General features: G+C 51.3%; 1 protein-coding gene across 6 annotated transcripts in view; it reads right to left on the reverse strand.

Moving 5' to 3' along the window:
• The window catches only part of Abcc6 (ATP binding cassette subfamily C member 6), a 54,215-nt gene that overhangs the window by 1,497 nt on the left and 26,236 nt on the right, over positions 1–26,482 (reverse strand). For 5 of the 6 annotated variants that reach the window (XM_039092100.2, XM_039092093.2, XM_063275135.1 and 2 more), the window contains 17 exons: positions 24,417–24,504; positions 22,759–22,831; positions 20,828–20,954; positions 20,472–20,648; positions 18,462–18,629; positions 17,885–18,059; positions 15,465–15,540; positions 12,409–12,532; positions 11,683–11,890; positions 8,436–8,746; positions 7,226–7,425; positions 5,508–5,634; positions 4,492–4,593; positions 3,344–3,490; positions 2,639–2,797; positions 2,388–2,554; positions 115–309 (listed from right to left, as the gene is read on the reverse strand). In XM_039092100.2, the coding sequence (XP_038948028.1) occupies positions 115–309; positions 2,388–2,554; positions 2,639–2,797; positions 3,344–3,490; positions 4,492–4,593; positions 5,508–5,634; positions 7,226–7,425; positions 8,436–8,746; positions 11,683–11,890; positions 12,409–12,532; positions 15,465–15,540; positions 17,885–18,059; positions 18,462–18,629; positions 20,472–20,648; positions 20,828–20,954; positions 22,759–22,831; positions 24,417–24,504 (2,624 nt within the window). Of the gene's footprint in view, positions 1–114; positions 310–2,387; positions 2,555–2,638; positions 2,798–3,343; positions 3,491–4,491; positions 4,594–5,507; positions 5,635–7,225; positions 7,426–8,435; positions 8,747–11,682; positions 11,891–12,408; positions 12,533–15,464; positions 15,541–17,884; positions 18,060–18,461; positions 18,630–20,471; positions 20,649–20,827; positions 20,993–22,758; positions 22,832–24,416; positions 24,505–26,482 lie in introns of all 6 variants that reach the window. The other variant, XM_039092116.2, reaches the window with a different exon arrangement.

Below are 26,482 nucleotides of genomic sequence, written 5' to 3' on the forward strand. Positions count from 1 at the left end.
GCCCCCTGCACAGCGGGCACTTCGAGATCCATCCCAGGGCACGTGCAGATGAACACATCACGTCTTCCCCTATCTCCCTGGCCCTGTGCACCACTGTCAGGAGGGCCATCTTACCTGGCGCAGTTCATCACGGAGCGCAGGCGGTGAGCAATGAGCAGCACTGTACACTGTGCAAACCAGCGCTCGAGGGCCGCCTGCATCTGTATCTCCGTCCCTGGGTCCACGGAGGCAGTGGCTTCATCCAGGATGAGGATCTGGGTTTTCCGGAGAAGGGCACGTGCCAGACACAGGAGCTGCTTCTGACCCACACTGTGGATAAGCTTTGCGGTTAGGCTGAGTAGGTGTCATGAGCTAGAATAGGCCTGTCTGCAGGCTGGCCCTGGGGACAGCTGCGGATGGAGCCTGCATGGATTGTCCCCATCCCACCATGAGGACCCAGGTCTGCAGGGGTGGGACAATTCCATTCCTGTTGTCTCGGGGGTAGGTTGACTGTGGCAAGTCATTCACACCTTCTGGGCCTCGGGGGCTCCGCCTATGAAAAGGTGCATGTATGTGTGCACGCGTGTGGAGGCCAGAGGCTGACATTGAGTGTCTTTCTCAGTCACTCTCAGCGTTATCAACAGAGGTGGTCTCTCCTTGAACCCAGGCTGGCGTAGCTAGTCTGCCTAGCTAGCTCATTCTGGGGGCCTCCATCTCTGCACCCTGAGTACTGAGATGATAGGCAGCTGCTTAGCCCGCCTGGCTCTTCCATGCGTTCAGGGGATTCGAACTCTGGTCCTCCCACTTGCTCAGCAAGCACAACCCACCGAGCATCTATCTCCCAGCCCCCATCATAACATGCTAAGTGTTTAAGTGGATACCAGCCATAGAAGGTGACTATTGTCCCTTTTGTGTTTTCTTTGTTTGAAACAGGATCTTCTGGAGGGCCTGAACCTCACTGTGTAGACTGGTCCTCACACACACAGAGATCTGCCTGCCTCTGCTTTCCAAAGGCTGGGATTAAAGGTGTGGAACACAGCCTTACTTGGTTTTGTTTTTTTTTTTTTTGTGTGTGTGTGTCTCACCTTACTATGTAGCCCAGGCTGGACTCAACTGTGACATCTTCCTGGCTCAGCTGGGATCACAGGCCTGCACTACAGGGCCAGATATGCCTAAGGATGTTTCACTGTCTAACCTCACACTCAGGAAAGGCTGGGGCTGGAGAGGAGCCCAGCGCTACAGCATTTCCTCAGCTGAACAAGGCCCTCATTAACGGCCTCACACTAGGAAAACCCCCAACAGCACAGCGTATCTCTCAGCCTCTGTTTACGTCATAAGTATTTCATCCTTAAAATACTGTGGCAGAAGGCGTTACTAGAGAATTGATGGCTCAGGCAGGAATATGCCAGCCATGCAAACATGAGGACCTAAGATCAGATCCCCAGCAGGCACATAGAAGCTGATCACGATGGCACATCCGTAATCCAGCTCTGGGAATGCAGAGGCAGAAGAACCCTGGGAGCCCTTTGGTACCCCCAGCCTAGGAGAAGCAATGAGCACCGGGTTCAGTGAGGGACCCTGTCTTGAAATAAGGTAGAGAGCTATCACACACACACACACACACACACACACACACACACACACACACGCTTTATGGAAAGAACACACACTATCACTCAGCCACAACTAATCCGAGATCAGGGCCAAACATCAAGCATAGTATTTGTGTAGTGAAGGTGAAGGGAGTGTGGCTCTCTCAGGCCTTACCTTTCCCTCCCACTCCCCCTGCCTCACCAAAAACCATAATCTATATTCCCTAAGCTAGCCACGGTCTATTCTCTTATTTGGTTGCTTCCTCTTCCTGATCCAGCTATTAAAATATTGAAGTGGGCAATCAAAATCCCCCTTTGGCCATCCTAATTAACATGCCCAATCACAATTAAACACCTCATCCCAACACAGGGGCGTTTAGAAACCTTTATGGACCACCATTTACCTATGGGCCAAGTCTGTTCCCTCTCTACCCGGAGGCAGTCCTTTGTCACTCTGGGACGAATACCCCTTCTCCTCTCCCTGTTTCCTTCCCCTTCTTCCTTATTTAGCCCCTCATCACTGCACTCACTCTGTCCCTCTGGGGCATATAAGTCTCCTTTGTGTTGAGGACTTGGTCTTGGGGTCCTGGGCCAATAGTTTTCCTTTCAAAAATGAATGTGTAGGATCAAAAGTCTAGGCTGGGTTCCACCATGGGAAAATGATCATGGTGTAGGAATCCTGAGAGCTGGAACTGCAGGAAAGGACTGGGGCCTGTATTAGCAAAAGAAGGCTGTTCCCTGGAGTCTGTGCAGGGCCCAGACTGTCCCTGCCCTTGCCCACTTCTTTCTGGCCCTGCCATTGGTGGACGGCCATACCTCAGGTCATCTCCCTGGCCTGAGCACTCATACTGCAGCTGGCCAGGCAGGCTGGTCACGAAGGCCTTGAGCTGCACCGTCTCCAGCGCTGCCCAGATGCCCTCATCTGTGTTCTCCTGAAGCAGGTCCAGGTTCATCCGCAGCGAGCCCGGGAACAGGACAGGGTCCTGGCCGGAGGGATGCTGGGTCAGAACCAGGACATACCACAGCTCCCTCCTCCACCGCCTCTCTCCCAGCCTGCTAGGCCTCACCTGAGGGATGATGGTGATTCTGGACCGCAGTGTGTGCAGCCCCATGTCGGTGATGGGGACCCCATCGATCCAAATACCACCCTCAGTGGCCTCCTGAAGCCGCAGCAGGCCCCAAGTCAGGGAGGACTTCCCGGCCCCTGTCCTGCCCACGATGCCCACCTGCCAGGAAACAGAAGAGACCCACACAGAACAGGTCTGTCCCAGCCCTGGGGTTCATGGAGACCTATCTGAAAGATTCTTTCCCTCATAGGACTTGTCTCTGGGCTCACCTCCCGCTGGGCATGCTCCCACAACACCCATCCTCGAATCCCACCTCCCATCCCCCCTCTCTGTGTTACTCCCCTCCCTCCAGGCAACCCCTCCCACTTCCTTGCACCCTCCCCTGCATCCTCCCCTACCTGAGCCTTCTGCTTCTCCCTGGTCTTTCTTCCTCCTGTCCATCAGTCTGTCCATGTTTGCTTTCACTTACTCCCCATCTTTCCTTCAGGTCATTCCTGACAGTCTTTCCTACAGAGCATCCTCTCTCACCTGTCCCTTATCCATCCTTCCATGCAGCCCAACACGCCCCTCCTTGTACAGAGAGATCAAGGGAGATCAGGGAGCCACCCCTAGACCAGGGCCTGTGAGATGGAATCTAAGAAACCTGGGCAAGGTTTCAGACTTGGAGTCTGGTGCCCACAAGGAGGGAACAGGAGGGCTGCCCACCTTCTCCCCTGCATGGATCTTCAGGGACACACCCTGCACAGCCATGGGCAGCTCTGGTCGGTGTCTGAGCCCAAAGTCTCGGAACTCAATCTGTCCCCCACAGGGCCAGAGAGGCTGGGCTGCAGAGGAGGGCAGCCTCCAGGGAGCCTGGGTCAAGGAACAGGATGGGCACAGGTCAGAGGAGCGGACCCTGCAACTTCACAGGTGTTCTGCTTCTCAGAACCTCAGCTTTCCACAAACCTTTCATTTGGAAATCACCCCAGGTCATCCTAGCACTCTTTTTTGTTGTTTTGGGACAAAGTCTCTTTATATAGCCCAGGCTAGCTTCTAACATTCCTTTAACACAGACTAACCTCCAACTCTCTATATAACCCAGGCTGTCCTCCAAATCATGATTTTTCCAAGTTACACTCCAACTCTCTATATAGCCTAGACTAACTTCTAACTTGTGAAGTAGCGACTGCTTGCTTTATATAGCTAAGACTGGCTTCTAACTTACCATATAGCCCAGGCTAGCCTCTAACTTGCTATGTCTCCCAAGCTAACTTCAAATTTTCTACCCAGCATAGTTTCTAACTATTTAGCTCAGACTAGCCTGAAACTCACTACATAGATCAGGCTAGCTTCAAGCTAGCAGCAATCCTCCTGCCTCACCTTCAGATGCCGGGGTTTAGTTCTGAGCTATTGCAGCCAGCTTGCCGCCATGTCATTTACATCGATGCTCTGTTCCTGTGGCAATGCTGCCATATTCCTGAGGTGTCATGCGCCACTGGTCTGTTTTGGCACACTGCAGCCATGAGGCTGACCTGTCCCTCCCTGGCTTGCTGCTTGGTTAAAATGTCACTGGGCAGCATTGTTCTCTGCCTGAGTGACAGTCTTGTCCTGTCTTATGCTCTGCTGCATGGCTGGAGTGTGGCTGCCACTTTGAGGTCCTCACTCCTGCCTCCTGCTGTTGCAGGGACACTGTCACTACTGTTTGGCACTCCGATGAGTGACCAGCCCAGCCGAGCAGAAAGCAGGGTTTTAACTTTTCACCATCCCTGCTGTCTTGGCTGTGACTCCAGCACACAGGGATGTTGCTTTGTGGGAAAGGAAGGGGCAAGCACCACCCTGGACCCACAGTCCCTCATTCCATCTCCCCATCTCACCTCCTTGGGGGTGTGAACGTAGTCCTGTACTCGCTCCACGGCCACCATGCTGTTCTCCAGATCTGTCCAGCTGCGGACCACCCACTGCAGAGTCTGTGTTACCTGGTTTGAGACGAGACCTCAGCTGGGTTCCTTGGGTTCCCATAAGCCCTCCTCCCTACCAGGTGCCAGGGGAGGCAAAGAAAGAGGGGCTGTAGGAAAAGGGAAGTTGGGGGCCTGGGACCACAGAGGTGGGGCTTGGCTAATAAAGACATTGCATAGAGCAAGCAGGTGACACCCTAGCAAGTCTACTGGCACAAAACAGAGAGAGGGGATCAGAGAGTGTGCCTGGCCTTCGCAGAACACACAGCAAGACCTGGGTCTGTGGGTTCCATTCAGGACCTATGAGCAGTCCCTGCCTCCTCTCTACTCCAGCTGTGCTGGCTTAACACAGCAGGGGCAGCAGCCACGTGCCCCACCCACCATGGCTTTTCCTGCTGCTGGTTCTGCTACTGACCCCTAAAGGTGATCTGAACATAAATTTATGAAGCTCTTGGGACAACAACTTATTTATCTGATATTGCCTGTGTAGATATGAGAGAGAGAAAGAGAGTATATGTGTAAGGGAGAAGAGAGGATGTATGAGTGTGTCTGTGAGAGTGAGTAAGAGAGAGGAGAATGTGTGTATAATGTGTATATGAGAGCGTGTGTATGTGTGTGTATGTGGACACAGATATTGTGACCAACATTACATATGACTAAGAGCTAACAACAAACACACCGCTGGAAACTGGTTCTCAACAGTCTTCGCTCGTCTCAGCTAATCTACAGGGTGTCTGAAACAGCAGTGTTGGCCCATTATTTGGATGGACACACAGAGGGACTTGAGCTACTTGCTTGAGGTCAGTCAAAGTTCCCTGAGAACTGTACGGCTTAGTTCTGGAGAAGAGACTCAGGAGTCCTTGGAACTACTCCAGCAGGGGTCCGTGCCTCTCTGATCTGACCCACCTCCAGTCAGGGGTAAGATGCTGGAGTACCTGGAGGGCAGCAGAAACCGAGAAGCCCGCGAGGCCAGCACTCAGGTGAGCCTTGCTCAGCACAGCACATGTAGCGGCCACAAACACCAGGCCATTCCCCAGGAGCTCCAGGTTGGCAGCCAGCCACCTGTAAAGGGAAACAGGGTTCCTCAGGACCAGCAGGGCCTGCTTCAATGGGCGTGGTGTGGCCTGGTCGTGGTAAATGCTCACCACCCACTGGGGGCCCTACAATGGGACCTAACTGCAGGAGGAAAGGTAACACTATTCTGTCTTGCCCAGTGATTTAGCTGCAGGCCTGACACATGCTGTATGTTCCATAGAGCTCCTGTTTTAGAGATGTGTATTTTCTATCCCTGGTCTACCCTATACCCCACCAGTCACCTCCCTGGTGTGCTTGTGGCTACATGTACACGTGTGTGCAAGCTAGAGGACAATCTCAACTGTCCTTCCTCAGGTATCATATGTCATTTATTTATTTATTCATTCATTCATTCATTCATTCATTTGACAGGGTTTCTTTGTGTAGCCCTGGCTATCCTGGAACTCACTCTGTAGACCAGGCTGGCCTCAAACTCAGAGATTCACCTGCCTCTGCCTCCTGACTGCTGGAACTAAAGGTGTGCACTGATACCACATGGCTCTACCAGTGAGACAGGGTCTTTCACTGGTTTGGAACTTGTCAAGAGAGCTAGGCTGGCTTGCCAGTGAGCCTCAGGAACTGAGATGCCTCCATCCCAAGCCCCCCTTCCCAAGTGCTGAGACAACAAGCTTATGCCACCCCCCTGGATTCTTTATACAGTGAGCTCTGATGAGCACATCTCTTACTGCAAGGCAAGCCTTTACCCCTCGAGTGTCTCCCAGCCCTGGCCTGCCTCCTTATTAAGCCACGATCACATCTTCGCATGCACTCAGCGCCACCTTGACCTCTCCTGGGAGCCCAACCTGACTGTGTTTCTCCTTCTCTTCATCTCTGACCTCCATCCCATGCATTTCTTCCCAGCCAAATCATTTAATGTCGGCAACTACTGTCACCATTATGAGTCCTGGGCTCCATGGTGACAAAGATCTTGTTTTCTCATCCCTGGCTCTAGCTTCAGTCCATACTTCAGCATGAAGAATGTGCTTAACTAATGCATTCTCAAAGGATAGGTACAGTGTATCTGCCTCACTGAGTTCTGTTCTACCATTAATTCCTTTAATAGCGAGTGAGAATGTATTCTGAGCGGGGCATGTTCACAGAGCTGGACAAGTGCCTCTCGTGTCCCTGGGAGGGGAGAAGATACTGTTCCCATTTGATAGCTGATGAAACTGAGGCTCAAGGAGGGCTGGAGCAGTGCCAGGCATGGGGCCAGCACTCCCTGTAACAAATCCTTAAAGTCACCTTGAGTGTGACAGCAGTTGAGTTAATGAGGCTCAGAGAGGTCATGTAACTTGGTCAGGGTCTACCAGCTTGAAACTGGAAGAACTGGGAGTTGTCTTACTCTTTCTTAGTCCCAAAAGGTGATGGAGGATTAAGGATACCAGCTTCCTGCCATCAAGGAAACAGCGGTTGGCGTGATTGCCTGGCAACCATTCTTTCTGAACCTTGGAACCCATCGGAGACCAGGGACTTGGCTGTTCTGTGTTCAGACGCTCCGAGTGGCACTCTGCCTCAGATAGTCCCTAGCTGTGTGACTACCCAGTATAACTCTTTTGGGGAGGGGGATCCCAGGTCCTACCTGTCAGCCACCAGCCTCGGGAAACTGATCCTCTGGTTCTCATCCATGAGGGCATCGTGCTGAGCTGTGAAGGGCCCCTGGGCCTGGAAGGCCCTGACCACCTGACTGCCCTGGAAGGTCTCAGCCAGATGGGAACACACTGAGGAGTAACTGGCCGACTCCAGGCGTCTCAGCTGGCAACATGTGGCCACGTAGAGGCTCTGTGGTGGGAGAGGGGAGGAGGCGAGAGACAGAGGGGAGCTCTGAGCACACAAGGAGCAGCAGGCACCGCTTGCTTGCCTTCTCAGTAGCAGGGGGATTCGACAGCTGCTGAATCTAGCAATGGGACCAGCTCCAAACCATCTCTGTCTGATGCCAAAGCATTCGCCCCAAATCAGGTGGCCTGAGAGATGACCTGGGCAGCTGGGGCCACCAACAATCATGGTGATTGTCCTGGACATATAGATGGTCACATGGCCTAGCCTAAGATTGGTTTTGGACAGGCACAGGGCTCATCACAGGCCAATCAAAATCGTTCCTGGGGGGTTGGGGATTTAGCTCAGTGGTAGAGCGCTTGCCTAGCAAGCGCAAGGCCCTGGGTTCGGTCCCCGGTTCCAAAAAATGAACCAAAAAAAAAAAAAAATCGTTCCTGGTTGCACTGATGAAAGACTTCCTTGGTGTTGGGGAAACTGGGGAGAGGCAGAGCAGAGGGCAGCTGAGGTCTGTTTGTCCCCTGGCAAAAGCATGTAGAAATTGAGGCCTGGCTGAGCTAGCCTGAGCTTCTCAAAGACCAGCTGGTTGGGTGTCTCATGCAACCCAGAATGAGACCATATCTGCTTCCCAAAGAGCTGGTATTACAGACATGCCCCAGCATTCCTGGCTCAGATGCTGGTCTTTTTGTTAAGCCAATTTCAGAGGGCCTCTGGCCCAGGCAGAGGAAAACAGACATTTTAACACAGTATAATCCTCTCCGATGCAGTGCTGTGCCCAGCCGCATGCAAATGGGAGGAGACACTGCAGCAGTAGGACCCAAAGTTAGACATGAGGAGTGACTGAGAGACAGAGACTTGTGTAGATTCTACAGGGTACTGTCTGCTCCTAGGGTGTGAGGGGTGGTGGGGCTTCTAATCTCTCCATCCCACGGCGATCTGTGACTCTCCCATCGAACCTTGCCCAGAGGCAGTGAGGGGACTGACAGAAGGGACCTCAGCTAGACCTGGGCTCTCCATACCTGAAACCCAGCATAAAGGAGCATAAGAGGTAGGATGGCCACAATAGCCAGTGGTGTGGCCATCGACACTGCCAGGCCAACCTCCAGGAGTCCAAAGGCATAGGTCAGCAGGGTCCTCATCTTGTCTGGGATGTCCACATCCACTATGTCCGTCTCCTTGGAAAAACGGTTCAGCAGGTTCCCGACTGGTGTGCGCTCAAAGAAGCCAATGGGAGAGCGAGCCACGTCCCAGAGGAGGCTCCGGAAAAGCAGGCATGAAGCTCGGGCTCCACCCAGGAACACCGCAGCCATGGAGGCAAACAGTCCGATGGCTGCAGAGGGAGAGTTGGAGTGGAACCCGCTGCTGGGCTGGGGCGGGTCTCCCAGCACCCGGATGGCCATGCTATGATGTGATAGACCCGCTGCTGGAGGGTTGAATAGTGTCTCCCCAAACTCATACCTACCTTGACCTCTAAATACAATTTATTTAGAAATACAAGTTTCACAGATACAACAAAAGAATATTCTAGATTTAGGGTGTGGCCTACACCTGTTCTTTGTATCCTTTTAAGAACTGGGCACAGGCAGGACACAGATAACAGACACAGATAGAGACCGGAGTAGCAGTAACAGCTAAGGTAAACAAAGGATCCAAAAGCCACCAGAAACTGGAAAAGGAGAGGCAAGGGGAGTCACTGTCAGGGGAACCCTACTGTCAATCAAAGCCCACAGTGCAGTGTAGGCAGTCACATGACTCAAGTAGCCAGTCAGAGCACACTAGCCATGGCGATTACTGTGATTGGTTTGTGGTGGTCTCCTGACTCATAAAGGGACCAATCAGAACCTTCCCTGTGGATGAAGCCTGAGCTGGGAGTGAAGTGCGGAGTGTTGGGGATGCAGGTGTGCCCTGTTTCGAACAAGGTGCGTCTGAGTCTTTGCACCTGTTCCCAAGGTCTTCCCCAGATTCCTCCAGGAACCAGCTCTGATGCTGGCTGGGTTTAAAATGGTCCACCTAAGTATTGTGAGAGAATCCGTTTCTGTGATTCTAGATACTGTATCGGTCACAGATTTTGTTTCTTTTGAGACAAGGTCATATGTAGCCCAAGCTGGCTTTGGATGTAGCAGAGGATAAGTTGAATGTCTAATCTTTCTACCTCCACCTCTGGAGTGATGAGACTTTAGGGGCATGCCACCGGCGCAGGCTAGCCCTAGCTCGGTAGCCAGCATGCAGCCACGTGCCGCCCAAATGGTTCATTCCAGCATGGCTGACTGACATAGTCTGACATAGCTCATAGTCTGGCTGGATTAAGCGACCATCTGCATTCAAGCAACCGCTCTGAGCTGTGGCAGACAGGTGTACAAACTGTAAGGGTCCCTAAAGTCGGGGCTGGCATGCCTATTTACAAGGGAGACAGAGGCTCACGGCATCTCGCTGATGTGGCTACTGTCCTAGTGGATCGTGTTGAAGCTGCTTTTTATCTGTGGTGCTGGAGACTGAACCCGGGGCTTCACACGTTAGGCAAGCACTCTACACTAAGCTATATCCTCAGAGAGTCCCCCTTTTTCACTTAAAAGTCGAATTTATTTCGTACTTGTGTATGTGTGCGTATGAACTTGTGTGCGTGCATGTGTGTGTGTGTGTGTGTGTGTGTGTGTGTGTTTCCTGCCGTAGCATGTGTGTAGAAGTCAGAAGACAACCTGTGGGAGTCTGATCTCTCTTTGTACCACATGACTCACAAGAGTTGAACTCTAGTCAACAGGTTTGCTGGCAGGAGCCTTTACACTGAGCCATCTTCCCCAGCCCCCCATTTTGCTTATTTTGCGATGGATGTCACCAAGTTACCTAGGCTGTCCTTGAGCCCAGGATAGTCTTAACTTGCATGGGTCCTATCTTCAGCCTCCCGAGTAGCTGGGGTTACAGGAGTGTGTCACTGTCTCTGGCTAACTCAAACAACTTTCAGGATGGGGCCAAACCCACGTGCCCAGCAACACTTTCTTTTTACTGTGGCCATGTTTGAAATGCAGGGAAATGGGCACTGGAATAGGGAGGACAGACGCTGCAAGGGCACCACAGCCGGTCCTTGCAGGGACATGGCTGCTCAATAGCCTGAGTGGGGAGGCTGTGGGACATCTACATAAGCCATAAACCATGCCATGCCACATAAGGTCACAGGATGATTGGCTTAGTCGATATTCGTGTTGCAATGTGACAATATCACTTTGCAGCCTGGTGTCCCTGCAGAGGCCACGTGGGCACTCTTTGCACCTTGCTTTGCAGCAGAAGTAAACCTGCAATCACTTAAGGAATAATAATAATATTATTATATAGTCATAATTATAATTATATATTTATCATTATAATATATTACTATATTATATATTATACTACCATATGATTATCATGATATATTATTATATAAATCAATTTTAATATAATTATAATAATATAACAATAATTATATAATATTAATTATTACATTATATAATATAAAGTATAAAATATGCAATATATGACATATTATGTCATATATTATATATTTTATATTCTAGATTTGTTATATAATATTATATACTTTATTATTTAGTAATAACATATTAATTATCATCATTATTTTATAGGAGTTGAGTGGTGGTACAGACCTGTAACCCTAGTATGTAGGGGGTTGAAGCAGGGGGACCTTGAGTCTGAGGCCAGCCTGGACTGGAAGGAAAGACTGCCTCTGACTGAGATAGTGAGTTAAGCTGGGCTGGTGAGAAGGCTCAACAGGAAAAGGACTTGCTGCCATGTCTGGTGGCCTGAGCATGTCCACCCTGGGCTAACATGGTAGACAGAGAAAACCCACTCTGGCAGGCCTGAACATGCATGTGCTGCGGTGTCTATGCGTACACACACACACACACACACACACACACCCCAAAAATTAGCAAGTAAAGGAACAGGTGCTGTTTTAAGGGGACAGAAAAACGAGAGAGGGGGTCATGTGCGGGCAGTGAAAGAGGTGGAGCGAGCACTGGGGAAGGAGTGTGGTCTGCGCGGAGGCAGGGTGACTGTGCTGTGCCGGGAGGATTGGCAGGAGATCGAGGTCATTCGCTGGTGAACTTCACAGACACCTTAGCAGGGAGACACTGTCCCCAGGCCTCGCTTCCCTCCAGCCACACCTTAAGGACACAGGGATGGTTGGTCCTAGGATGTTCTGAGCAGACATTGAAGGACAGAAGAGGTGGGGTGGGAGGCCGGGTTTGAGCAATGCTCACTGACACGGGGTACCTTGCAGACAGCCAAGGAGTCCAAAGATGGAGCCACGCAGGGCTGAATGCATCTGCTTCCCATCCACGACCGGGTCGTCGGCCCAGAGGCTCAGCCAGTAGCCTTGGCAGAAGGACGCCACTTGCTGGCAGAGGAAGAGGAACAGGGTGTAGGTGCAGAGCGGTGTGCCCACCGCCCGCAGGTAGCTCAGGTATGTGGCGCTCTTCACCTGTGAGACATGTAGGGAGGGGTGGCAGAGGAGGGGATGAGGGGAGAGTGAGTTGGGTGTAGGTCAGGTCAGAGTCCCAAAGGCAACTTCAGCAGAGCCTCACTGGGCATGCCATCTCCCCCACAGCCCTGCCTCAGGATCCTCCTGCTAGAGACCCATGGGGGTCACGGGAAGCCATGTCTGGGTGGGTGGGTGAATGAAGGTTGGCTGAGGGGTGCACATAGGGGTTCAGGATAAGATGGTCTGAGGGACAGAGCGAGGCAGTATGGAAGGAGAGAAACGATTCTATGGATTTCAGATTTGGGCTTCCCTAGTCTTGGGTGTTGGTCATAGAGACAAGACCCTGGTTCCTTCATCTTTAAAAGGAGGTTATTGCTGGCTGGCTTTTCTGAGGGACTGAGATGAGGAGGATTAAGAATCAGGGAGGTTACAGTCTCATTTGGCTCACAATGGGTACTTGAGAAAGGTGAGCGTCCTCCCTGGTCTGTTAGAGATGAAGCAAAAGCACTGGTCGTTACCCGGCCATACTGCACACTGTCCTCTCCTGCTGTCAGTCCAGTGACCTCAACGTCATCCAGAGAAGGCTCCATCTGTGCCTCTGAAGTACTGCCCTTCACAGGGGCTGCGTCACTGGGTCTGGGCCTATCGTTGAGAGGAAATCAGGACGTGTTAGTGCATGTTAGTGTCTCTTCCCACGGGGGACTGTGAGCTCCCTCCGATGGTAGCCAGTGAGCTCTGCAGGATTCTTTCTAGCTCTTCATTCATTCGCTCAGGAAGGAGGGAGGGATTATGCATTCATGGACACATGGGTGGATGGATAGAAAAAGGATGGCTACATGGATGCATGGCTAGAAAGCATACATGGATGGAAGAAGGAAGATAGGTGCAAGGTGGATGGATAGAAAAAGGGAGATGTGGTCGCATGGATGATAAAAAGAAGGGTGTGTGCATGCATGGGTGGGTGTGAATGCATGGAGGGCTATGAAGACATGGGTGGGTGTGAATGCATGGGTGGGTGTGAAGACATGGGTGTGTGTGAAGGCATGGGTGGGTGTGAATGCATGGTTGGGTGTGAATGCATGGGTGGGTGTGAAGGCATGGGTGGGTGTGAAGGCATGGGTGGGTGTGAATGCATGGGTGGGTGTGAAGACATGGGTGGGTATGAATGCACTGCTGGGTATGAACACATGGGTGGGTGCGAATGCATGTGTGTGTGAATGCATGGGTGGATATAAATGCATAGCTGGGTATGAATGAATTACTGGTTATAAATGCATAGGTGGGTATGAATGCATGGGTGGGTGTGAATGCGTGACTGGGTGTGAATGTATGACTGAGTGTGAATTCATGGGTAGGTGTGAATGTATGAGTTGGTGTAAATGCATGGGTGGGTGTGAATGCATGGGTGGGTGTGAATGCATGGGTGGGTGTGAATGCATGGGTGGGTGTGAATGCATGGGTGGGTGTGAATGCATGGGTGGGTGTGAATGCATGGCTGGGTGTAAATGCATGGGTGGGTGTAAATGCATGGGTGGGTGTGAATGCATGGGTGGGTGTGAATGCATGGGTGGGTGTGAATGTATGACTGAGTGTGAATTCATGGGTAGGTGTGAATGTATGAGTTGGTGTGAATGCATGGGTGGGTGTGAATGCATGGTTGGGTGTGAATGCATGGCTGGGTGTGAATGCATGGCTGGGTGTGAATGCATGGGTGGGTGTGAATGCATGGTTGGGTGTGAATGCATGGCTGGGTGTGAACGCATGGCTGGGTGTGAACGCATGGGTGGGTGTGAATGCATGGCTGGGTGTGAACGCATGGGTGGGTTGAATGCATGGCTGGGTGTGAATTCATGGGTAGGTGTGAATGCATGGCTGGGTGTGAATGCATGGGTGGGTGTGAATGCATGGCTGGGTGTGAATGCATGGGTGGGTGTGAATGCATGGGTGGGTGTGAATGCATGGCTGGGTGTGAATGCATGGCTGGGTGTGAATGCATGGGTGGGTGTGAACGCATGGGTGGGTTGAATGCATGGCTGGGTGTGAATGCATGGGTGGGTGTGAATGCATGGGTGGGTGTGAACGCATGGGTGGGTTGAATGCATGGCTGGGTGTGAATGCATGGGTGGGTGTGAATGCATGGGTGGGTGTGAACGCATGGGTGGGTTGAATGCATGGCTGGGTGTGAATGCATGGGTGGGTGTGAACGCATGGGTGGGTTGAATGCATGGCTGGGTGTGAATGCATGGCTGGGTGTGAATGCATGGGTGGGTGTGAACGCATGGGTGGGTAGGTGCATGGACAGATACATGGGTAAATGGATGGTACTTCCATCTCCTTCCTCCTACATGGTACTCAGCTCCATCTCTCTAGAGTCAAGCAAGTCTGTCCCCTGATGCCATTTCACCAGATGAAAACAGTTGTCCACACAGGGAACTCCGTCCTCTGAAGTTTCACTCTGGCCTTAGCTCCCATTCTATTGTTTGCCCCTGCTCTTTACCCTCAGACCCGTCGGTCCAGCTCACCTGAATGTCCATGTTTCACTTTTTGATGCTAAAGACATTCGCGTTCCTGTCATCTGTGGAGCAGTGGACTGATTTAACTGTTCTGTGCTTCTCTCCCCTAGATAGAGCTCTCTACGTTTATTACCTGTTTACTGTCTTCCTAGCACCTACCCATCACTTATTATCTCTCAAGAATCACCTCCCCACCCATCCGTTTTCCTATCCATCCATCTCTGCTTCTTTCCTTCCCTGCACCATCCAGCCCAGCATCCTTCCATCTGTCCATCCATCCATCCATGCCTCCTTTCATCTTTCTGTCCTTCCATGCATCCACCATCTGCTCTTCCACACTCCCTTCGTGCTCTCGACATACCCATCCCAACCTGTCAGTTGATGCATGAACATATTCCCTCCCTCCCTCCCTCTCCCTCCCTCCCCATCACACATCCACGCCCACCTCCACATGTGCACCTCTACCTGATCTTTCTCAGGTCCCTGTGCACTGCCCTGCTTCCCAGGAGCACTCTCGGGGTGGCCACGACATCAGAGAATCTGTCCCCATCCTTGCTATCCCCAGGCCCAGCTTCCCTTGTGTGCTCCCCCACAGCTGGTATGGAAGCCTGGCACACAGTGACCTGTTGTCAAAGTCCAGGGTGCAGAGGACTGGCAATAGGGGAACAGTGGACTCCCTCTGGGTGTCCCCTAGCTGTGTGCGCTGGCCAGACTCCAGCCCAGCCTGCCTGGCAAAATGGGAGCAGTGCAGTCTAGCACAGACATTTCCAGTCACGCTGAGGCGCTTTCCTGGCAGCCAACATCACATTCTGCTCTAATGACTGGCATTGGCCCCCGCCAAGGTACTGGTCTTAGAAGTGACAATTGGAGGTTTATCACTGTCAGTTGACTGATGGATCACTTGGGGAGAATGAATTATCCATCCCTGAGCCCATAGGGGTACTAAACCGGTACTCTATAAATGATTGTGGCTGTCCCTTCTGCCTGAGGTATAGTAGCCACAAGCAGATCTTATTTTGGCCTCAGCCTGGCCGCCCCTTGCTCAGCGTCAGGGAACGCACCTCTCTGGTCTGCGCGTGGGCGTCCCACCTCCAGAAAAGCCTCCAAGGTCATCACTGGTGGCTGCAGCATGTGCTTCTGCAAGGATCAAGGATGTCAATGCAGCCACACTGTAGGGTGCCGTTGTTGGCTCTGACACTCACGGTTGTGGTGCTTTTAATCTCTCTGAGCAAACATTTCCTAGCAGGGCTCCTGCTGCTGCTCTAGCAAGCTTTCTCTGCTCTCAGCCCTTCCTTCCCCCAGGGTCACTCAGAAGCATTATTGGTTCACCCTCTTTCATCTCATTCAGAAAACCCTGAACGCATGCTATGGAGCTGGAAAATAGCATGAATACTGCAAAGGGTCAACTCGCCTCTCTTCCCCATGCTCGCGAGTAGTGCATTGTGCCTAGAATGTTCCTTCCTAGCTAACTCACATGGGGGGCTAGATCCCCCAGGAATACTCTCCCATACGATGTTTCCCAGGTTGGCCCAGAGATCTGAGCAGAAATACAATAGCTTGGCTCCAGACCTCTGAACAAGAACTGTTATTGCAGACCACCGAAATATGGTAATGTTTGTGCTGCAGCCTTGTCACAGCAAAAGCTGTCCAAATGGGCGAGCTCTGCACTCAAGGTACCGTCTTTAAGCTAAAAAACAATGACACTGCGAGCCAACCGTTAAGTGCTGTGGTGGTTTGAAGGAGAATGACTCCCTGAGATGCAAACATTTGAACACTCGGCCCCAGTTGTTAGAACTGTTTGAGAAGGATTAGGAGGTGTGGCCTTATTGGAGGAGGTGTGTCACTGGCAGCAGGCTTTGAGAACTTTCAAAGACCAAGCCATTCCCAGTCTCTCTCTCTCTCTCTCTCTCTCTCTCTCTCTCTCTCTCTGCTTTGTGATTTGTGTCTCAAGATGTTAGCTCTCAGCTACCATGCCTGACTGCTGCCATGCCTCCCCACCATGATTGTCATGTTCTGTAAGCCTTTGAACTGTAAGCCCTAAATAGACTCTTCCTTCTATGAATTGTCTTGGTCCTGATGTCTTATTACAGCAATAGAAAAGTAACTAAGACAGGTGTTTTCTTTTTTTGTATAAGTGTGTGTGTGTGTGTGTGTGAGTACACATGTGTGCATGTATGTATATATATGTATACATGTATGCAAAGGCTAGAGGACAATCTTGAGTGTTGTCTACCTTGTTTTGTGAGACAGAGTCCCTCACTGGCCTAGAAATCATGAGGCTAGGCTGACCCGGCAGCAAGTCCCATGAGTCCTCCTGTATCAGTCTCCCCAAAGCTGGGACTATGTGTGTATGCTACCATGCCCAGCATTTCACATGGGTGCAGAGGACTGAACTCAGGTCCTTCTGTTGCAAGGCTCTTTGACACCTGAGACTCTCCCGAGCCTATCATTTATGGCCAATGCTGAGCAGATGTTTCTAGACAAGGTAAGACCAAGACCGGAGGTAACATTAAAGCAGGAGTTGAGGACATGGGGGACATGGGGAACAGCATGTCCTACCAATTCAAAAACATGTTCTCTGGCACCTAGCAGTTTGGTTTTGTGGCCTAACCCTGTTGCCAGCAAGACACACATGTATGTAGCCTTGGGCTAATTTCTTAACTTGCAGGTCTGAGTTTCTTCATTGGTGAAACAGAGACAATTAGGCCCCATGCTGACTCAGTGAACAGAAATGAGTGAAGTGTCTTAGTTCAGTATTACTCACTGTACTTGTGGGCAATGTTACTTCTGGAAGTTTGGTGTTTACAGAGGGACCTAGGAGCAAAGGCTCCCTGAAGTGTCTTCTTAACGTCTTAGCATAGACACTGGATGCTACTCTGGGGCCACAGGTGTAGCTCTCATTTTCCTCATCCATCCAAGGGCAGTAGTGGCCGCCCCCACCTCAGAGGGCTCTTGTGAGGATCAAGTGAAACATTGTACAATTAGGGCCGAAGAGATGGCCAAGTTGGTAAAGCACTTGATCCTGAACCCACAGAAAATGCCAGGCATGGTAGTGCATGCCTGTAACTCCACCCCTAGGAAGATGGGAACAGAAGGGTCCCTGGAGCTCACTGGACAGCCAATCCAGCAGAATCAGGGAGCCTTAGATCCCAATAAAAGACCCTGAAAGCAAGATGGAGTACTTCTGAGATTGACAGCTGAGATTCAGCTCTGGCCTCCAACCATATATGTATGCACACTGGAACATATATGTGCACCTACACACGTAAACACGCAACGAGAACCATGATGATGAGAGACACTGGGAGCCCCAGGAGGTGTCCTTGGCTCCTTGTGGGGGAGGGGTGGCCTGTTTGCAGGGCTACAGTGCCGGGTGGGCCCTCGAGATGGGTATGGTTAAGGTACTCCACCCACCAGTGGGACCGTTGCAGCCTTCTCCCAGAGGGAGCCTGGCAGAGACTGAGTGGCGCCCAGCCAATACCTCCTTCTCCTTCGCCTGCAGGCTGTCTGGCTCCATCCAGAAGACCCACCAGGGCTCCGTTCCTATGCAGAAGGTCTTGGTAGGAGCCCATCTCTGCGATGGTCCCATTGGCCAGCACCAGGATCTGGTCAGCTTGGGGCAGGACATGCAGCGTGTGTGTTACAAGGATCCGAGTCTGGACAGGGTAGGGCAGAAGTTACACATGCTGGAGTGTCCCCAGGTCAGGGAGTGGGAATGTTCCTTCCAATGCCTCCAACCACACTTCTTCTAGAGAATACCACACCCAAAGAGAATAGTGGGGGTATCTCAAATTCAGAGGATGTGAGATTAAGGCCAATCTTTGAGAGCTTCTCATTGTAATGGGGCTATGGGGTCATCAGAGAAACTCACCTTTGGTTCAAAATATAACAAGTGGAAATACATTACAAAAGCCAAGGAGATTTGGGGAGGTGTTTGTTACACAGCACTGTTGCAGGAAAAACTGACTGATACAAAGAAGAAAGCTGGACTCAAGAAGGGCTCATGAGACGGTCCTTGGTGAGGACAGAACTCCCAGGACTTCCTCTACTTCACTTACCGTACCTTGGAGAAGTCCACTGGGGCCAATGACCTGTTTGAAGACTTCCTGGCTGACATGCGCATCCAGGGCTGCTAGGGGGTCATCCATCAGGTACACAGCAGCCCTTCTGTACACAGCCCGAGCCAAGCTCAGCCGCTGCTTCTGGCCCCCAGAAAGATTCATGCCCTGGGGACATGAGTGAGACAGGGACTCAGATGCACATCTGCTGGTGACATCGGAATGACCGGTTGGCGGGGCAGTGGTGTTGCACACCTCTAATCCCACTGCTTGGCAGGCAGAGGCAAGTGGGTCTCTGAGTTGCAGGACAGCCAGGGCTACAGGGTGAAACCCTGTCTCAAAAAACAAAAGTAGGACAGCAACAAAGCAGAATGGCATAGGCAAGAGATGGCCCTGCTCATTCAGTCAGGGGGCAGCTCAAGGTGCCCTGGGTCACACTTGTCTGTAAACACTGAGCCCTTGCTGGCCTGAGCCTGCTTCCCCACTTCCCAGCCTCCCTTCTGGAGACACCGTGTGCACTGCTCCATCTCCCCTCTCTTCCAGGTTATGGCTTCCTCCCTCTCAGCCCAGAGTTTCTTCCCTCTTCTCCATTGCCGACGTGCACTGAGGACATCGCTTGCTCCCTGTCGCCTACACATCCAGTCCTAATTTTCATTCATCCATTCATTCAGCCAATGCTCACCATGGCTGCTCTGCTGGGATGTACCTGGCAGTGGGGCTCTAGCAGTGAGCAACCACGTTCCTTCCTTCTGACCCTTTCTAATGAGTATGCACTGGTCAAGCTGACAGGGCAGGCCTGGCCTTCAAGGTGACAGGAGGTGGGAGGGGCATAGCCTTGTGTGCCCCAGGGAGATGGCTTTCTCGCTGGGAACGAGGATGTACTCAGGCCCTGAACTATGAGTGTGCATGGCAGGGTCCCTGTAGCTGGAGAGAGCAGGAACGGGGATGTATGACCAGAGAGGATGTAGAGAGAGAAATGGGCTCACGTGGACGCTTTTATGGGGATGGTCAAAACTGTGGCTCTGATTCTGAGAGAAAGGAAACCTGAGGGTTCTGGGAAGAGAGAGGGAGTAAGGACCCGTTGGCCCAGTGCTTTCTACCTGCAGGACTGGGATTGGTCTAAAGGGAGAAGGGATAGAAAATGTGGGTCTGAGTCAGCTGTGCTGGCACATGCTTGTCCTCTCAGCACTCAGGAGGCTGAGGCAAAATGATCAAAAGTTCTAGACCCCAGGCAGGCATGGTGGTACGTAATCCCAGAACTCAGGAGCAGAGGCAGGTGGATATCTTTGAATTTGAGGTCAACCTGGTCTACATAGTAAGTTCCAGGACAGTCAGAACTATTATGCAAAGAGACACTGTCCAAAAACAGAATACCCCCAAAAGTCCTAGACCCCATCTCAAACAAAAGCAAAGTAGGGGCTGTAGCTCAGAAGTAAAGCAGTTGCTCAGAATCTGCAGAGACCTAGGTTTGATCCCCAGCATTGATTCCCAGTTCCTTAATCCAGGGTCAGACCGCATTTTCTAGGATGGGCCAGGGAGTAATTCTTGTAAACTTTGAGGGCCATCTGATGTCTGTCTCAGTTGCCCAACTCTGACCTCTGAGAGCAAAAGTTGTCATAGACCATAAGTCACTGGATAGGTGTTGTGTCCCAATAAAACTTTATTTACAAAAACAAGTAGTGGGCCAGACTTGATCCTTAGCACATAGTTTTCTGATTCTGTTGGTTCTATAGCTTCAGATGCCTGTGTCCCGTGTGGGGACCATCTCTGCTCATATACATTGGTGAGGCCAGGAGAGGGGAAGCAGTTTGATTATCATTACTCAGCAGCCATTCTGCTCTCCCTTCGTCTTTGCTTTATTTTTTAAAATTAGTTTCTCCTCAATAAATGAACAGTGCCATATGTTTGGCCCTGACCTGGGGTCTCCTTCCCTCCCCTCTTTCTGTCCCTACTGTCCCCCATCTTCCTACCCTCAGGTCAGGGAGGCATATGATCCCAGGGTCTCCTCACCTGCTCCCCTACTGGGGTGTGAACTCCTGCAGGGAAGCTGGCCACATCAGACCCCAAGGCACAGGCTTCTAGAACTTCCTGCAACCATGGCAGATCCAGCTCCTGCCTGAAGCACACATTCTCCACCACAGAGGTATTCTGGACCCAAGCCTCCTGAGGCACGTAGGCCACGGAACCCTGAAACACTCCTTACTGTTGGTAGGTCATATGAGAGTGGGGAAACCGGTGTTCAGAGGGAGGGAGGCAGAGCCAGTGAATGGAGGGCTCTTGGCTGTGAGGGGAAGACATGGGTGGTGCAGCATCTCTGAAGATAACACCTTAGCAGCCAGGGCAGGGGGGAATGGGGATGGCCTTACCTCAATGCTCACAGACCCTTCTACCTTCAACAGCTCCCCAAGCAGGGCAGACAGCAGGGAGGACTTTCCAGCCCCCACTGGACCCACAACAGCCAGCAGACAGCCCTGGGGCACGGTGAGGTTGATCCTGACAACCCAGGGGAGATGCAGCCCTGAAGGTCCAGCCTGGGTGTGTACAGAAGAAGCGGGGAACTCCAGACACACCCACCCCATCCTGCTGCCCAGGCACTGGGGAGACCATGAAGAGGATACACAAGGCTTTTCCTCCCTGATCTTTGTTTGACTATCTGAACTGCCTTTCATCAGATGTACTTGCCACAGTACAGTCATGCCGCAGACAGTGTACACAGTCACATGTACAGCCAGTATACATGTGCGTGCCTACACGTATGCCACTGTATGCATATCCAGGCACGTATGCACACACGCATTTGGGATCGTGGTGTGAGGGTTTGGCTGTTGTCATCTCTTGCTCAGGCCTTTGCAATACAGGACTGGCTGCTCTCCCTGCCTCTGCCCCAGGCTACTCCTGCCCATCTTCTGCAGTCAGCCCTGATCCAGCAAAGCCACAGGGACCTGTTTAAGAGCACGTCAGGGCTGGGCTTGGTGATGTCCACCTCTAGTCCCAGCACTAGGGAGCCAGAGCAGGTGGATCTCTGAGTTGAAGCCAGCCTGGTCTACAAAGTGAGCGTCAGGCTAGTCAAGACTACACAGCGAGACTGTTTCTAAAGACCAAATCAGTTCATAACCCTTCCAAGCTTTGACTGAGGTTCAAAAGGAAAGTTCTGGTGAACATGAGTTATACCCAGTCATGCTCTTAGTGCTTCTGCTTCTGCTCCTGCTCCTTCCCCTTTGTCCTCTTCCTTCTTTTTCCTCTCTCTCTCTCTCTCTCTCTCTCTCTCAAGACAGGGTTTCTCTGTGTCACCCTGGCTGTCCCGAAACTCACTCTGTAGACCAAGTTGACCAACTCAGAGATCCACCTGCCTCTGCCTCCTGAGTGCAGTGATTGAAGGTGTGCACCACCACCTTAAGCTTAGTGCTTCTTTTTTTTTTTTTTTTTTTTTTTTTCGGAGCTGGGGACCGAACCCAGGGCCTTGCACTTGCTAGGCAAGCGCTCTACCACTGAGCTAAATCCCCAACCCCTTAGTGCTTCTTAAGCATAGCCCAGTGGCTTTCATCAGGGGTGATTTTACCTTAGTTGGGTGGATTCCCACAGCTGATTGGGGACGGAGTTCAGTAGCTCTTAGTTCTGCCAAACATACTACATGAACCAGGACAGCCCACCATAAGGAATTCTCAGCCCAAATGTCACAGGGTGAGACTGAGAGAGAGAGAGCCTGGGCCTCACATGCTTCTGCCTCACTGTCTTTGCTTTTGGTCTTCCTGCTGTTCAAAGAGCCTCCCCCTGACCTCTGCTGTGCCCTCTGCTGGAATGCCAACCTACCTACACCGCCAGCTTTTGTCCCTTCCCCAGACTTTCTACTTGCGTCCCATGTCCATCCAAATGTTACCCCGAGAGAGTAGAGCCCCAGCCTTCCCTCTGTCCCCAGCATACAGAACAGAGCCTTGCACAGCAAGGGAGTGCTCAGTAAACACCCCGAGACTACGGATGAGGTGGACACACATGGCCAGATTTTCTTTCTCTTTGTGAGGTATCTTGGGGCTGGGTGACAATGACCTTGAAACTGATAGAAGAGGCACAGAAGAAGGTCATAGCTGATGAGGCTGGGCCTCAAGGCTCCTTTTGGTCAGGTGGGAAACAGGGGTGTCTCCTGCCTGATAGGGGAGCTCAGGTACCCTGTGTTCCCACTACAGGGCTGTGGCACGCAGGAACCCTTGCCTCCCTGCACAGAACCCTGGTCCGGCTTATCTTCCAGACCTAGGTGGAACACTTTCTCATAAGCCAAGGGCATCTCTGTGGGGTTTCATACCCGTGCAGGCAGGGCGGGCTCTCCTGGGACCAAGCGAAGGTGCCATTGTGTATAGAAATTCGATCCTTCGAGGCTACAGGACATAAGAAAACAGTTACAGGGGCTGGTACTGCCCTCCCAGCATTCCAGTGTTCAGTGTTTAAGGCCTCAGAGGCTCCATCCCCAAAACATCATTTCAGCTAGAAAAACATCATTTCAGCTAGAAGCATTCATTGCAAGGCCGTGGTCCTGCTACCTACTGACATAACAGCAATCCTACCTCAATAACACTGTAATTCAGGGACAAGTGGCCTCAGCCAGGGGTTCAGATCCTGTCTGCTGACCTTTTCTTTTCTTAAATAAATAAGGTTTGAACTGGATATGGTGGCTCATGCCTGTCATCCTGGCACCTGGGAGGTTGAGACAGGAGGGTAATGAGTTGGAGGCTAGCCTGGGCTATAGAGTAAGTGTGATGCCAGCTTGGGCTATATATGAAGATCATCAATAAAGTTATTTATTTATGCATTTGGGTAAATAAATAAGTAATCTCAGTGTGGTGGTTTGTGCCTGTAATCCCAGTATTTGGGAGGTGAAGGCAGAAAGATCATGAGTTCAAGTCCAACCTTAGCTTCATATCAAGTTCAAGGCCAGTCTGGTTTACAATATCCTGTCTCCAAAAGCCAAAATATGGGGGGCGGGGGGTGGTTGTCAGAGAGATGAGTTAGTAGCTCAGGGCACTGGCTGCTCTTGTAGAGGACCCAGGCTGAATTCCTAATATATACACATGGCAGTTCACAACCATCTGTAACTCCCATTCCAGGGGATCTGGCACCCTCTTATGGCCTCCCTGGGCATCAGACACTCACTAGTACACAGACATCTATGTGAATAAAACCCTTATACATGTAAAATAAAAATAAATTACCCCTTCTAATTTTTAAGCCAAAAATTTAAATAAGTAAATACATGTATTAATTTTGCAAACGTTTATAGTCTGACTGTGTTACTTGAATTAATGTGATCTCCAAGACAGCCTCCCCCAACCCTCCAGAGTGCTTGGACCCTGAAGATGGGCACTGAGGCTCTAAGAGGTTAACATGTCAGAGCTGGGATTCAGATAGGTCTCTAGGGTGGGGCATCCATCCCAAGGGCAGGATTTTAAGTACCAGTGGACAATTTCCAGATAAGCAGGTTGACCAGATGCCTCAATTATATTAACTGAGTGGGAAATGCTCATCTGGTGACAGGCCATTCTCTGCTCTTCTTCCCTGAGGCAATCAAAGTCACATAGGCAGTGGCCGGAGGTGGCAGGATTTAGTGGGGTGGGGGTGTGGGGGTGAGGTAGGGTGAAGAGTGGAGGATTGGGGGGTGAGTGGGGGATGGGGTGAATGAGTAGGGGAGGAGAGAGCTGACTAACTAGAGTTTGTGAATCCCCACACTGACGCTCTGATTCAAGTCTTTAGCTTAACAATATGTGCATGGTTCTCGGTCTAGACTTCTGCATAAGGGTAAGTTCTTGATGGGGTACCTACTTCCGAGCACCTAGGTGGCACCCCACAGTGCTCCACTAGTCATCACTGTACACTAGCAGAAGCAGAAGATGTTGGGTGACATGACGGTGAGATCTACATTGCATATGATGTCTTCGTCCCCCTCCCCCTGCCCATCTCAGCACTCACAGCATCTGGAGGGACTCAAGACCATGCCATTGGGGTCTACTTCTTCCAGGCACAGGAAAGCAGCTAGGCGGTCAAAGGACACCCGAGCCTGGAGATACGAGAGTGGGCTAGTCACCAGATTAGAAGGGCTTTCTGAGCACCTAGCTCAAACTTTGCATTTGTTAGGTGCTGGGATGTCTGTAGGTCATAGAAAACAATGACCTCGACATGGGTGGGGGCTTCTCTGCTTCTCAATCCCAAACAGAGAGACTGGAACAAACCAGCTACCTCCAACTAAGTCCTGTAGCAGCACCCAGCAACCATGTGGAGTAACTTCCAACTCTGTCCACTAGGGGTGCTCTTGAGCACCCATTGCACACCTACACTTGGTGACTGGAGGTGATCATTGCAATACAGTAGCCTGGAACTGAGGAGATAGCTCAGTGGGACGAAGTGCTCGCTGTGCAAGTATAATGTCCTGGGTTCAAATCCCCAGAGCCCATGTAAAATCTGGTCATGGCAGTTCATGTCTGTCATCCCGACATTTGGAGAGTGGAGACTCCCCGAGCTTTCTGGCCAGGCAGTCTGGTCAAATGGTAAACTCTGGGTTCAGTGAGAGACTCTGTCTCAAAAACTAAAGTGGGGTAGAGAGAAGGATAACTAGCACTAAGGATTTTTTTAATGAAAAAAAAAAAACCCTGCTATTTTAGAAGCTTCCATGCATGTATGCATAAAGGTACATGTGTATACGATTTAATTGGAGTTACCCTGCACAAGGGATAATGCTTCTGTCATAAACCATTAGTAAGATGCCTAGTGTCAGATGTGGGATACCACACCTCTGACCTAGAGAGATCCCTAAAACAACAGTTGCTCTCAGTGCCCACCAGAGTTTGATGGTAAGACCTGAAGGCACAGCATACTTTGGTCACAGGGCACGGAGAAACCAAGTCGGTGCTGATTGGGCAGCTTCCTCCCTGCTGGTGTACCAGAGAGGTGCTCCGCAGGCTGCTAGTGTGGAAAGTTACCGACTCTCTTACCTAGCTATGAACCCTGTGAGCTCCGATGACTGTCATGGAAGGATGTGCCCATGCGCAGTCGTGGTGTGCACGTTATTGGGTAAGGTTTTCTGTTGGATTTCAGGCCTGCTCCACTGGCGGAAATGCACATCTGGTACTATAAGTCTGGCCAATAACCCATGGTTGGGGAGCTTACAGGCTGTGGGAGTGAACCTACTATTATTGTGTTACCAATGGACTTCATATTAAACTGTCTTCTAAGTGTGTGACTCCATGCCTTACGTTAGCGGAAATCTCAGACCTTGGTTCATGCAGAGACTTGCACCTAGTCGGAGTGCGGATAAGAATTGTCTGCAAAGAGCTCGCCTACAGATGCGACTTGCGTCCCACACCCCCTTTCTCCAAGGCTCAGCCAACGTCATGGAAGAGGGAGCAGGAAGACTGTAAGAGCTAGAGGTCAGGAAGGACTCAAGGGAGACAGTGTCTGGGGGACGCCGCATGACTGCTGCTTGTGAACTCACAGCAGCCGTGGCTGCCTGCTCAAGACCTAGTTGGTCAACCTAACATGGCCAAGGAAGGGACTTGTGAGCCCCCATGTCTAGCCAAGGAGCTATGGATGATTAATAACTTCTGAGGGAAGGCAGGTGTGTTGGTTAGTTTATGTCACCTTGCCATAAGCTAGAGTCATTTGGGAAGAGGGACTCTCAATTGTGAAAACATCATGAAACTGTAGGCCTGCAGGCAAATCTGCAGAACATTTTGTTGATTAATGGTTAATGTGGGAGAGCCCTGTCCATTGAGGGTGGAGCCGCCCCAGCCAGGTAATTCCGAGCCAGGTAACAGGAAAAGAGGCTGAGCAAACCAGACAGCACTTCCCCACAGCTCTGCAGCACTTCCTGCCTTGAGTTCCTGTCCTGCCTTCTCAAGATAAGGACTCACAAGCTGTCAGGTGAAATAAACAGTTTCCTCCCCAAGTTGCTTTTGGTTGTGGTGTTTTATCACAGCCACAGAAACCCTGACTAACACAGTTTACTCAAGGGTGTGGCTTCAGGTAGGTCCGAGGATGGC

This window comes from Rattus norvegicus, chromosome 1 (genome assembly GCF_036323735.1).
Source record: "Rattus norvegicus strain BN/NHsdMcwi chromosome 1, GRCr8, whole genome shotgun sequence".
NCBI classification, from domain to species: Eukaryota; Metazoa; Chordata; class Mammalia; order Rodentia; family Muridae; genus Rattus; species Rattus norvegicus.